We start from the raw sequence: 14,903 nt of genomic DNA, 5'->3' as shown, positions 1-14,903 counted from the left end.
TATTTCATTATTAAACTTAAATTAAATTATAATAAAAAAACAAATTAAAGAAATTACATAAAAAATGAAAACTTTTAAATAGTTGATTTGATATTAACATTGATTTTTTTTTAGATTTTTATGATATCTTCAAATTTATATTTTATTCAAAAATAAAATCATTATTGTTTTCTTAAAAACACATAAAATCGTATTATAACATCGACAAAAACAAATAATAAAATAGAACATTAAAATCGAGATGTCTCTCGCTGCATTGCGCGGGTACTCTTCTAGTTATTGATAACATGTCATAATTTCAATTTTAAGTATGACGGAAAATCTTAGTTGAGATTTTATTTGGGTCGCGTCATCCTAAAATGATGAATTTAAAAGTTGGTTCCTCAAAAATGAACCAATGACTGGACAAGTAAACATACATTGGAATCATGAATCGTTACTGCATTGAAAACGAAATCTATCATTTACTCTCGTTTTGTAACGCTATTTGCTTTAGTTATCGATACATGGTCGATTAAACTTAGAATCTTATGGTTAATAGATGACAAGCATCGAGAGAAAGACACACACTCTCACACACACAAATACACACACACACATACAGGGAGAGCGAAAGACTCTTGGGATCATGTGAGACGATCATCTTTTTGCGAGATGATCATAACTTATGGTTAATATATGCGTACGACTTTCAAAACGTTAACTTCTGATACATCTTTCAAGTATTACTCTACTGTAACTCAAGAAACTACAACCAATTTAACGACAACTACATTTAGACACTGATCATAACCTTGAATATAAACAAACAACACTTGAAGGGGAAGCCAACAGTTGTCGGGAATGAGGTCATCCAAACTGAAGCAAACGACCCACAGTTCGATCATCGACCAAATACAAATGTCGTGATTAATCCCAAATTTAGAAACCGACATGCAACATTCATATATGCTTTAACAGAACAAAACAAACATGCATCAAAAACGAAAAAAACAAAACACATTTAAAGCAACTGACTAAACCAACGTAAAAGCATATAATTTGTTGCCCTAACTATAATTAGCGGAATTTTGAATCGGCCATAAGTCTTGAAAACCAGCTCAAATACTGTTAATTTTTTAACAGAATATAGTATATGCGTACACAACATGCGTATGCAGTATGAAAATACATGCACTACGACCTCGTATGACAGTTTTTATAAGAAGAAATTGAAACTCGACGTTGTAATAATAATCGTTACATGTATTTTACGTTTTTGGTATTTTAATGAACATATGGAACATAGAAGAGAAGGAAGGTGTTAGGGTTTGGTTTGGAGTAGAATTGGTAACAAAATTGGGATTTAGGGTTAATAATAACAAAATTTCTACAAATTGTGAAGGTTAAGCATAAAACTCCCCCCCTCCCTCCCCCTCCCTTCCCTCACACCAAAAAAACCAACACCAACACAAGAAAACTTCCGAAATCCCTTTTCCATCTCTCTCACACACACTAAGATAAAATCTCTTCTGCACGGCGTAATCAAAGCGGGTTCTTGGTGTTTTTCTCTCATTCTACACTCTGCGATACCATCTCGTAGTATATACCTACATGCTCGCTGTATCTATTGTATCTGCGTCCCTCATAAAAGCCAATTGAAACCTTTGGGTTTCTTTCGTATTTCACAGATAAACAAATTTCAAATTTCCCATTTGTAATCAATCTCTAAATCGCACTGACAGACAAAAGAGCAGAGGCGGCGTCTTAGGGTTTTTTCGGGTTTTCGTTTTAATCCAAGCCGTTAAGGGTTAGTCCGTTTAATTTTTGATAATTTGTGGTTGGTACTACAAATTTACAATACCCTTTTCTTGATTTTTCACCGGGTGTGTTTTACTGTGTTCGATAGACAAACCCTAGGGGTTTCAATTTGTCTGGCTTAATTGTGGTGTTTTGGGTTCTAGGGTTTGTTTATTTGTAATGGGCGTGGGCTAATTCATCCAGAAGGGTTCTATTTTGTGTTTTCAGATGATATAAGACGGTTTTGGTTTCCTGGGGGTGCTTATTGAACCTGTTTATGAGACGAAGGTCTTGTAAGTTTGTTCAATCGTGAGTTATGGAAGCCTTCTGAATACTGAGAAGCTTTTGTTGATCTTTGTTCTTGATCGGAATTTGGAACTGGAACCACAGTATATACAAAGTGTTAGGGAGATAAAGAGCCCTATTTTACAGTGTAGTTGATAGTTCAGGATTCTTTTATTGGACAGTGGTGGTGGTGCTCTTCAAGGGTTAGAAATTTACTTTGGAACCTGTCAATGGTGTTGATGGTTGGAATAAACTGATTAAATTGATTATCTTGATTCATTAATCGACAGCAAATTGGGATTTAGTTGGAGGAAAAGGTGGAAGTATTTGAGAGTTATTTCTCTGATGCATGTTGAGGCTTTTATGTTTGCTTCTTATGATGTTTAATACCAATTATGGAAAGAACTGAGCCAACATTTGTGCCGGAATGGTTAAAGAGCAGTGGAGGCTCAAGCACAACATCCCACCAATTTACATCATCTTCATTGCACCCTGGTAATTCTTATATTTATGTCTGTTGTTTCAATAAATATGGTGTTAATGATCATAATATCTGTTTTGACTATCCATCTGATGGTATCTTTCTTGCTGTAGATGAACAAGGCTCATCAAAGTCCGGGAGAAATAAGTCATCAGTTAATAGCAGCGATAACGATTTAGGACGTACTTCTGTTTCAGATCGAACAACTTCCTCATATTTCCGCCGCACTTCCCTTGGTAATGGTTCGACTCATCTACGGTCTTACAGTAGTTTTGGTCGAAACCATCGTGATAGGGACTGGGATAAGGACATATATGAGTTTTGGAGTAAAGAAAAGTCAGACAACAGACATCGGGATTATTCTGATCCTCTAGATAACATTTTGCCAAGTAGGTTTGAGAAGGACGGGTTAAGGCGGTCACATTCAAGTGTATCCGGAAAACGTGGAGAGTCATGGCCCAGAAAAGTAGTAAGCGACTTGAGCATTGCCAACAAAAGTAGCCACAGCAATGGCACTGCTTTACTTTCTGGTGGTAGTTCCCTTAGCAATGTGAAGACATCTTTTGAGAGGGATTTTCCATCTCTTGGAGCAGATGAAAAACAAGCAGATCCTGATATAGGAAGGGTCCCATCACCTGGATTGAGCTCAGCCATTCAGAGTCTGCCAATTGGTAACTCAGCTGTGATTGGTGGTGATGGGTGGACCTCAGCACTGGCTGAGGTGCCTGTAATTGTTGGTAGCAATGGAAATAGCACCTCTGTTTCACAACCTGTTCAACCAACTTCAATCACTGCAACTACAAGTATGACAGGAGGTCGCAATATGGCTGAAACCTTGGCGCATGGTCCTCCCCGTACTCAGACTGCTCCCCAGGTAGCGCAAATGCTTCTCATGGGTTCCACTATAGTATATAATCGCATAGTGTATGTTTACATTTAACTTTTTATTGATTGCAGTTGACTGTTGGAACTCAAAGGCTCGAAGAGCTTGCTGTTAAGCAGTCCAGACAGTTGATTCCCATGACTCCTTCCATGCCTAAAGCCTTGGTAAGGGTTATCTGTCCCCTTGTTTATTTTTCATACCCCATAATCTGCATTTTTGTTTCTGTCTTGTAATATTTATACCAGGCCTTTTGTTTCATATTCTAATGCTTATTCTGCGCCTTAGGTGTTTGATTCTAGGAATTCTGTTCCTGTAAAAGTAGATACTCTGTCTTTCGTGGTATGAGGCTCAAACCATGTTTGTACTTCTTTTGTGGAGGTTTTACCCTCAATCCTTAAATTTGAAGTAATGGTTTATTTCGCGCCTAATAGTTAGGAGCTTCTTGGTTTATGTAGCATAAGTTCTTTCTGCAGGCATGTATTATAAAAAGTGTTCGAAACTTAAAATACGTATTTGCAAAAATTTAAAAGGAACTTCTATTTAGATGGACTGATTTTTTTATTTCATAATTTTGTATCAAATAATAATGTATGTGACTTTCATGGGTCAGAGGAGGTATCCTTTTTAATAACATCAACAACTCATTACCATCACAACTGAAGAAGAGAGTAGTTATCAGGGCTGCAGGTATCTTTTGTAATCAATGACTTGATGCGATCATTACGAAATTTGTTGGTTTGTATCATAATCTATGCTGTTATACTGGTCAAAATACAAAATAACGGTCAGGACTGAATACTAATATTTGAAATAACAATTATAGCGGTGGTATAGCGGTTCATATGATATTTCTTAGAATTATATATATATATATATATGTATGCATAATAAATGTAGGGAGGTTCATACGAGAATGGTACGTATCTAAGAAAATAAGAGAATAATTGTAGGCCAATCATTTATTTGTTTTTTTTATTTTTATCAACATTTAAAAGAAGTGTGATTTAGTTTTTCATTTAAAATATTTATTTTTATTGAAGTAGTTTATTTAAGAATTTTTTACACTTTTCGTCAAAAATCTTATGTGATATCCACAATTAATCTACTTTTTTTTTTCCAAAAAAGAATCGCTAATTTTCGATTAATGTGTCATATGCGATATTGATTATAGTGGAAAAGAAATGTAAGTTATCTATAACGTTACATGTGATATGTGTAAATTACGAATTACTTTTCAAGTACATGTGATCATATACATTTTAAATGTGTTTTGCTACACATCACATGAAATTCTGTTTTCATTAATTTTCTTTTTTAATGTCTAACTTGAATCATTTTTTTCAAGCTTTAATTCACATATGATTAGGAAAACATTTTGAAACAAAATTCGTTAATTGTGAATCACATGCGACTTTGACGAAAATTGTATTTTTTAAAATATTGCTTTAAATAAAAAATGGATTCTTTAAATGAATACGCTTATTATAAATGTATTAAATATAAAATATTTTTTAAATAAAAATTTAAAGCATAATAAATTCATAAATATGGTAAAACTAGAATCTTAAATAAATGCCTTAAATAACGTTTATATAACTAAATTACTTTTATGCCCTTATTAATTTATTTTTAGAATTATTGATTTAAGGTATTATTTAATGAAATATATGGTCCATATTCATTCTCTTATTTTCTTAAATACGTACCATTCTCGTATGAACCGACTCTATATAAACATATCATATGCATTAATTAAAAATATAGTTTCAACATCACAACATCAACTTAAACAAGAAGCTGAGACTCGTGGCCATGGGACTTGTCTAAAGCAGAAGCAGACGCTGGAGTGGAGGAGGCTGTCGAACGTGGTCGTGGGACTCGTCTAAAGCAGAAGCATAGACGCTGGAGAGGGGGAGGCTGTCGAATGGGAAAAACCTACAACTTCCAACTTGGGTTGATACTTGATAGAAAGAAATTACTAACCATAAAGTGTTAATGGATTAAAATTTGTTACAGCCCAAATCAAAATAAATAGCCCAAGTAAAAAACTCAAACTAAAGACCAAAAAAACCCAACCTAAATATTGTTATTGCGGACCGCAATTTGCCTAAATATCGGTCAAAAATAGCGGTGAATTGCGCTGATCAGAACCGCTATTTGACCACCGCTGTTTTCGTAACTGATATTTCGCTGCTATTGCACCGCTATTGCGCCGCAATTAACAGCATAGGTCATAATTGACAATGTTAAAACTAGAAAGAGTATTTTGGGTACAAAATAGGCAAGTGTAATCTGTCCATGATGAATCTCGGCCAAAAAAAGTAAAAAAGCAAGCAGAAAAAGTAATGGGAAGAGGAACCTGGTGCTTGTCATAGAATTGAAATTGTTTCAGTACTAGTCTTGGTGAGTCAGACGAGGAGACAGAGACATGGAAGAATTTGAGAATTTTGGGAAGGTGCTTTGGCACTGATAGATAAATGGAACTCAGCAGGGTATATGTTTGGGAGATCTTTTTCAGGAACTTACCTTACATTAGCTCTGAAATTGTAGATTTTAAGTTTGCTAATGTTGGTGTAGTATGGCGATTGGTAGTTGCAGCAGTTTTCTTTACGATTGATTGGGTGGTTTTTTGATTTTGTATCGGAAGGTTTGTTGAATAAAATCTCTAATTATTTGTCAATGCTTTTCTTTTCATGCCAGGGTGATCCATCTTGCCTTTTGAGTTTTCATTGTCTTAGGTTTGGCAATTGCGGCATTGGTGCCAGATAGTTTCAGTATGTTTTTATAGTTCAGGGCAGTTGGTTTTTTCTGTAGTATTTTAGTTGGGTCAGTTTTCTTCTACTTGTTTTGATTTTACTTACTTTAATAAGATTTTTTACTGTTTCAAAGAAAAACAAAAAGCATTTTGGGTAGCAGTGGATATGAGAATTGTTGACATCATATGTTTGCTGAATCAGTACCATGGCCTGATTACTCTTGTTGTGGACCCTTTGTGTTCACCAAACTGTCTCCTAATCTTTGCAATATTACTTTTTGTGAAGCCTGGTTTAAGTAGAAGATGGGCATGTGTCAAATATATTGGTAAAATTTTGTTTACAGACGGCCCTTTCTTGGTATAAATGTCATTTGTGGCTTATTCAAATTCTTCTTGTCTGCTTGTAAGTTGGACAAAAAGATCGGCGTTGAGAGATATATGGTTGTAGTTATGCTAACACAGCAACTACAGACTGATTTTACTCTGTTGGTATGAGTTTAGTCTGTCCATATTAAATGTCACTATGAATTTGTGTCTTAAAGGAATGTGTATTTGGCCCTTTCCATATTATGACTTTAGAAAGGTAAACATGTTGATGTGTTTGTGTGCACAAAAGGCCTGGGACTGGTTAGGAGCAGCAAGACAGCCTGGCCAAGACTGGTTAGGGCTGCCAGATTGCCGACCCTTCTCAGAGCAAAAAACTTGCTAAGATTTGGGAGCAGGACTGGTTATGAAGGACCTTAAATTTCACATTACAAGTTTCCATGTATCTTTTACAAATTGTTTTGTTTTAAGAAGTTTCTATTCTTAGTGTCTTGGATTTATAAAGTGTTTTAAGTTCCAAGTTTTTAAATTCTTTTTAACTGAATTGAAGTTTTCAACTTTGTAATCCAATAATGATAATGTATTTTTATGAAGTTTTTATCTCAAGTTCATTTTTGTTATAGCTTACCTTCTAATTTTAAATTTTATTGTTAGAATTTACTAGGCTTATAACATTAATCACACAGTTTAGCTTTAGATTAGGCTTTGATGAGTTACATGTTAATTCACACCTTAAACGAGTAACTAGGATGTTCATTATTCCATCTCTGGTTGTAAGATTCCTTTTAGTTATGACACGTGGATTTAGGTTTTCAATATTTGAATTTTCCTTTACCTTGTTATAGTTTATAGTGGCATTTGTCATTGCTGCATCTAGTGAATGTAGTAATATGTGAAAGTTCTGTTTCATTGTTTCCAAAAGCACTGCCATAGTTTCTAATAAGAGAACTGAATGAAATAATTGATATATGTTGTAGTTGCACCTAGAGGATCTAGTTATGTGAAATGGATTAACACGAACCCTAGTGTAGCCATAGCCTTCTAGATTCGATGAGGGTGAATACACACTTTCTTAAGCCTACGGTAGAGGTTGATTTGGGTCACATGGTGGTTATTCCTTGCTAACATTTTGTTCTATGGGAATCATGGCTTTTGCTTATGTGGTTAAAAGTGGTTCAAGCTACGCTCTGAATTCATTAGAATCATTGAGATGATAGATAGCATCACTAGTTATATTCCTGTGAAGGCTCACTCATCTATTTCTCTTTTTCTTTTTGACGAGTGTGGAAAGGATCTTTTATTCGAGGTATGAGACATGTCTTGTGATAATCTTTCTTGCGACCAATTCACATTCTTCTTCTTTAATGTTTGCATGCCATATTTTCTTTTCTCCTGAAATCCTATTTTGTTCATTTTCTTGGAAGACATTGCTTTCTCAGTTTGGAGGTGTTAACTTTAGGATAATTCATATTCTGAAGCTGCATTTCTATAAGATGGGAGAAGCAAAGGAAAGGGAACGTCCCATGAATACATGAGGCTGATTCAGCTGGGGCATATTTGGTAACATTGACAGAAAAAGTAAATAGGCACAATGATGCATGGTACACAAGCTGCTCGACAAAGATAGAATGTTTATTTTGTTTTCTTACTATGTAGGACATGACAGCCTAACCAAAGGACTAGGATAAAACCATCTGAAACTGCATTATGCCCTTCTTATTACATCTATGCATGTAATTGGAACATAATATTCCCTTTATGGTTCTCTATTGTACATATTTTGTTTTAATCTAATATTGTGAACTTCTCTTTAGGCCTTGAGCTCTTCTGATAAACCAAAATTGAAGATTGGGCAATCACAGCTTGTCAACCATCCACACACTCCTCGACCGCTCTCTGTGAAGTCTGATGTTTCAAAGACGTCTACTGTGGGAAAACTTCTTGTTCTTAAGCCCTCACGAGAAAGGAACGGTATCTCACCGACTGCAAAGGAGAGTTTGAGCCCAACAGGTGGTAGCAAATTACCAAATAGCCCACTTGCTGTACCCTCAGCCATTGGATCTGCTCCACTGAGAAACATGGGTAACAATCCAGGCGTTACTGCCGTGGAGCGAAAGCCTAGTGTGGCTACTTTGGAGAAGAGACCTTCATCGCAAGCTCAGAGCCGAAATAACTTCTTTAATCTTATGAGGAAGAAATCCATGATTAGCAATTCTTCTGTTGCCCCTGATACTGGTTCTTCTGTCTCATCAAGTGAAAAGCCTGGTGCACCCGTCGCCCCTCCTGCCCATCTGGGTGGGTCTGAATCTAATACCACGGTGGAGACTAAGGTTGATTTGACCTGCAAGGGTGATGCTTGTGTTGCAACGGTGAGATCTACTAATAATGGGAAGAACCATTCAGGCCCTGATGCTGTTCTTTGTTCAGAAGAGGAAGAGGCTAGGTTTTTACGTTCTCTGGGATGGGATGAAACTGCTGAGGAGGAGGAAGGCCTCACCGAAGAGGAGATTAGTTCTTTCTACAGAAATGTAAGTATGGTAGAGTAATTTCAAATTTTTTCCACCTTACAATGCGTTGCTCTTTTTTGTTTTTTCGTTCTCATTTCAAAACATGCCCTCACAACTCATCATTAATCATTACATACAAGTAACTGAAGGTCCTTTTTTAATCATCATAAAAGACCATTACATTTTGCAAAGGTTTTATATAAATACTTGAGCTATTATGTGTGAAAATTTGATGAATATCACGTGTTGGATGACACTATTAAGATTAGCTGAATTGATGATCATGAGGAGGGACGATCATCAAGAACTGTATGAGTGCTTGTTGATTCACAACAGAATGTGAATTTGAAAAGTTGAGAAAGCCAAAAGGCCATTTTGATTTGGGACGGAGGGAATGGATTTTGATGGTCTCTACATGTAGTCTTTAGTTAGAGATGCACAAGAAAGACCAAGCCTGAAGTGCGGGCCTAAGGAGCTTGAAGCTTGGTCTGGGCAATGCCTCAGAGCCTGACTAGGTGAAATTTTTGGGGCAGACCCTGGAAAAGCCTGATTGGGTCCTTCTCCAACCTTAAAGCCTGGCCCGGTCTAAAAATCCTGGGCCTTCTTTACTCACTGAGCGGGCTTGGAAGACCCGGGCCTTGTGCATCTTTAGTCTTTAGTGTTTCTATTAGCAATTTTCAAATATTCACATTATCCAAAAGCATAAATGGTACATTTCTTGAATATGGGCAGTATCCAAAAGCACAAATGGTGCATTTCTTGAATATGCACACCATCTGAAAGCACCAAATGGTGTACTTAGATTACAGTCGTATGTGAGCATCGTGTTGACATTGAAGTTTGTGTTTGGTTTTGTTTGCAGTATCTGAATTTAAAGCCGACATCAAAAATTTTGAAGGGGACAAAGCCGAAGCCATTAATGGAGATTTCTTCCGACTCTAAGCTGGACTCTTGAGTTACCATGGTAGCAGGAAGGCGTTGATTTTCGGCAGGCTTTGTTTTTGTTTGTTTTCATCTTTGGGAAAGAGAGGAAGGGAATTGGGAAGTTTTGAAATCCTTGCAGTCGAGTACATAACATATTGGTCCAGAAAAAAAGGCTTGAACTTTGCTTTGAAGGTGTTATCCCCCTCCCTTACTTTTATGGGTTGAGATAGTAGTGACAGACTAGGGTTTAGGGATTTACAACTGGTTGTGCAAAAAAAATCTGGGGTTTTGTTGGTTTTACTTTTTTTCTTTTCTTTTCCTTTCCTTCTTGAGAGGGAGGGATTCAGCTGAATTCAACAAAAAATAGCTTATGATGGTTTATTAGGCATTTTCATGAAAGAGAATATTAGGTTTTACATGTTTCTTGGTTGGTCCCTTTACTGGTCTGATTTGCAGGTATAACCAGAGGTGGGCAAATATCAATCGTGCGTGTTTTTGGCTAGTCGTTCCGTAATTGGTCCTAGCTGTAACCGGTTCTTGAATGCCATCATGTAAGAATTAAGCGACACATGATTGTACTAAATTCAATGGTGTATCATCATCATCATCATCCCCTCTTAAGAAGTGCATCAAAAGTTATATGGCCATGTTTTAGACCCTACTTCTGTATGGGACTTAATGGGTTCAGACATTTTTGATAATACACAACTTTTAATAGAAGAGGTGGAAAAAGACACCAGTGATAGTAATGCCCTAACATGGTCCTAGTACCTTGTTCGTATATGGTCTTACTGATGTATACGACTACTTGCACATGTACAGATGGTCTCCGGTGTCGTTTCAAAATCCTTGTAAACTTGTTTTGACAAATCTCCTGTCTATAAAACCTATTTTACAAGAAGAGATGGCCTGTGTGGATATCATATGCTTTAGTTTGATATGTTAAAGTAGTCAATTGGTTGATTTGAAGCAACAATAAATATACAATGACATGTTATCTTGTGATGATGATGGTGGTAGGCACATGAGGTCCCTTAGCCCCTAAGATACCAATGCCTTACTCGCCTCAATTATTCGTCATCTTCCATGCTTTTCTTCTTTTCTTTCCTTTTATCAAACTGTAGATGTTGTTGGTGATTTGATTCACTTCTTTTAATGATTTTTCTTTTTGGTATTATCACATGTTTATGACTAAATAATTATCCGGTAAGTGTGATCGTGTAACTTTTCTCACTTGATCGCATATGGCAAGGGCTGAAAATCTTACCTGGTAAGAGCGATGATAGAGATAGTCTTACGCGGTAAGTGATGGTGAGGAGTCTTGCCCGGGTAAGCGTTTACCGGGTAAATTGTTGCATACGATACTGTTTTAATATACTACGATCTTATATGGTAAAATTGATTATAGTGTTTCACTCTTACACGTAAGCGCTTACCGGGTATGTATTTGGGTATACGTCCCCTAAGTTGTTTTGAATTGAATATATTCATATAAAAAACTGAAGTAGATATTATCAGTATAATTATTTTGTAAGTTAGTTCATCTCTGAAATTTAATAATTTATCGAGGATCTAATTCAAAAATTAACATACATATCTGGTATCTATGACAAGGATTTACTTCTAAAACAGTAAAAGAATGGTTCTAAAAGAGTTACATATGTATATGTATGTATGTATGTGTTATGGAGACATGTTCAAATGAGAACGCTAACTATTTAAGAAAACAATAAAAAGTCGTTAATTTACAAAATCATATATAATTCACACCCCTATCCATGAATTTCTCCATCACGTACATAAATATCGATACCTAATTTTATGTTCTTAATGTATAAATTAACTTAATTTTAACATAAAAATGGTGCAAATAACATTCCCACCGAAGAATTGCTATTTACACCCTTCTTTAATATTAAAATCAGATCAATTCATACATTAAAAATATAAAAAATAAGTTTGAATGTTAATATGTTGTATCAATAACCAAAAAAAGTCTGTTGACTCTTCACTGTGACCATCACTCTGACAGCAGCTCAAAGAAAGCAAAGGGGGAAAAGAAGTGGGGGCCCTTCCTTACTCACCCTTTACTAATTACTCCTCACTTCCCACCACCACACTTCTCTCACCGGACCACAAGCCATGACCGGCGCTACCAACCATCACTTCCAACCGCCGACGTCGCACCACCACCACCAACCACCACCCGCGTCGCGTCACCACCAACCGCCCAGTTCGCATCACCACCCACCGCCCATGTCGTACGACCAACAACCCCTCCCATCGCCTCCGTCGCATAACCACAACCACCGTTACCGCCACCGAGAACACTACTACCCACACTCGTCCTCCTCCTCCTCTTCCGCCTCAATTCGAGGCTGCTGTTGCTGCCTTATCCTCCTCTTCTCCTTCCTTGCCCTCCTCGTTCTCACCGTCGTCCTCGTCATCGTCCTCGCCGTTAAACCTAAAAAACCGCAGTTCGATCTCCAACAAGTGGGCGTTCAATACATAAACCTCGCCGCCCCCGTGAATGCTCCGACCACCGCGTCTCTGTCCCTGGCCATACGCATGCTGTTCACCGCCAAAAACGACAACAAGGTGGGGATCAAGTACGGAGTGTCGACGTTTAATATCATGTACCGTGGGATTCCCTTGGGTCGGGGCACCGTACCCGGGTTTTATCAACCCGCTCACAGTGTGAGGCAGGTTCAGACCACGGTGACGGTGGATCGGGTGAATCTGTTGCAGGCGGACGCTGCTGATTTGGTGAGAGACGCTTCGCTTAATGATCGGGTCGAATTACGGATCATGGGTGATGTCAATGCCAAGATCCGGATCCTGGGGTTAACTTCACCCTCTGTGCAGGTTAGCACCTTGCATTGTCTTTCACTATTTTCAAGAAGATGATGCTAATTTAGTTATGGATGCCATTGTTGAACTGTGTCATTGCTCAGTACTATTAGGTTGGACAATTGGATCATATAGCATTCGACAAAACTCTTAAAAACCATTTTTAACCATTTTTTATGCATGAAGTACTGTTTATTGATGCATGTTACTTAAAATTTAAGATTACAAGTAAATTTATAAATAAGTTTAACTTATTAAAGCTCCATATTTGAATTCGTATAACTAACTATAGATAAATATAATTAAATACAGAATAAAATTCTCGTTTTAAAAAAATCTAGAATATAATTAGGATAATCATTGAGTTATAACATAATACTTAATTATTATCTTTATAAAAAATTATATTATTAGACCTAAATTAAATTTATTTGTTACTAAACTTAAATTAAATTATAATTAAAAAATTTGAATTAAAGAAATTACACTAAAACATAAGAACTTTTAGGAAGATTAATTTGATAGTGATATCAATATATATATATATATATATATATATTTTAAATTTATATTTATTCAAAAATAAAAACATTATCGCTTTCTCAAAACCACATAAAACCTTATTATATCGACATAAAAAAAAGAATAAAACGAAACACTAAAATCAATATGTGTCTCGATGCATTGCACGAGTACCCTTCTAGTAGATATATGATTAGGCTGGTACACACTATTTTGATCGTACGGAGGTTAGACTTTTGTCTGTCTTGCTAAAGCACCTTAACCCACGTATAAAGACCATCTCCAACAGCCACGTAATTTTAACAGCTTTTTGCTCCAAACAACTATGCTATCTTGTATGTTAAAATAGAGAAAATAAAAGATAAATTTTTATTTTATATTTTCTTACCATTAAGAAGTATTGAGAATAAGTGTGTATGAGAGAAAAATAATATTTTATTAAACGTATTTAATATTTTAATAATATAGTTACTGTTAGAATTGCTAAAATAAAGTAGTTGTTGGTAGGGGTGCTCAAAAATCCGACCAACCCGATCAACCCAACCCAACGTGAAATAACCCAACCCGAAGCAACCCGATGTCTAATCGAGTTGTAAAATTGTCAAACCGTAGGTATTGAGTTGATATTGGGTTACTATTATTTGAACCCAACCCAACCCGATGAACCCGATATTCTTTTATTTCTTGGATTTAATATGATTGTTGAATTTCTATTAATATATACATTAGACAATTACACTATCATGTATGCTTTTCATATACACATATTTTCAAATTATTCATATCTCTATATAACTCATTGATATATATGTTCAGTAACTGTGAACATATATATGTAAATTGAGAAAATTAACTGAATGTAATATACGTAAGAAATATGGATAAGTTGTATCAAATGGTTGATGATGAAAAAGAAATTATGAGTAGAGAAATAACATATTCAAGGTTAGAAGAATATTTTAATATACCAAAGTATCAACCCGACCAACCCGTACGGGTTGGGTTGGGTTGCACTTTGGTTTGGGTTGGGTTAAGATTTTCCCAAACCGCAAGCATTGGGTTGGGTTGTTCAGCCCGGACCGGGGTCAGTATAGAATGAAGGTCCCTTTTAAGGTCTTTTTAACTATGTAGGTATCCTCCCTTGCTTATCTTTAAATGCCCCCTCTTGGATTGTTCAAATGTCTTCAACCCGATCAACCCAACCCATGAGCACCGAGTTGAAGGTAACCATTTATATGTTTTAGAGAAAATTTAGTATAACTATTGTTGGAGATGCTTTTGTAGAATGAGTGAGAGGTTTGAGTTTCGACTCTACACACTACCTAGTTGGGACCCACATTTTTACCTACACTTGTGGGACCCCATGATTTACGGACCCACATTTTTACCCACGCTTATGGGACCCCATGATTTACCTTCTTACGAAGGTGGTGGGTCCGGTACAGTGGAGTCACTCTAAGTTAGAGATGGCCAAATGGGCCCGGCCCGGCCCGTAACCGACGGAGGACCGGGACCGGGACCGGAGAGGGACCGGTTGAGGGACCGCCGGTTATGATCCGGTTAGGGTTTTTGACGTTTTTTGGGACCGGGACC

The 14,903-nt window shown here is 36.5% G+C and overlaps 2 protein-coding genes across 2 annotated transcripts in view; both read left to right on the top strand.

Annotated features, from left to right (window-relative positions):
- Positions 1-1,433: 1,433 nt before the first annotated feature.
- Positions 1,434-10,358, top strand: LOC112507462. Its single transcript, XM_025112059.1, has 6 exons — positions 1,434-1,789; positions 2,008-2,559; positions 2,659-3,419; positions 3,503-3,592; positions 8,322-9,035; positions 9,877-10,358. The coding sequence occupies exons 2-6, from the start codon at positions 2,460-2,462 to the stop codon at positions 9,967-9,969; spliced, it is 1,758 nt and encodes a 585-aa protein (XP_024967827.1). The 5' UTR covers positions 1,434-1,789; positions 2,008-2,459; the 3' UTR covers positions 9,970-10,358.
- Positions 10,359-12,080: 1,722 nt separating this feature from the next.
- The window catches only part of LOC112506225, a 5,294-nt gene continuing 2,471 nt past the window's right edge, over positions 12,081-14,903 (top strand). The window contains exon 1 of the mRNA XM_025110243.1: positions 12,081-12,803. Within this exon, the coding sequence (XP_024966011.1) occupies positions 12,081-12,803 (723 nt within the window). The remainder of the gene's footprint in view (positions 12,804-14,903) is intronic.

The sequence above is a fragment of the Cynara cardunculus genome (assembly GCF_001531365.2).
Source record: "Cynara cardunculus var. scolymus isolate 2C chromosome LG 2, CcrdV1, whole genome shotgun sequence".
NCBI classification, from domain to species: domain Eukaryota; kingdom Viridiplantae; phylum Streptophyta; class Magnoliopsida; order Asterales; family Asteraceae; genus Cynara; species Cynara cardunculus.
The sequence above is the reverse complement of the archived record's forward strand: the minus strand, read 5'-3'. Positions and strand labels throughout refer to the sequence as shown.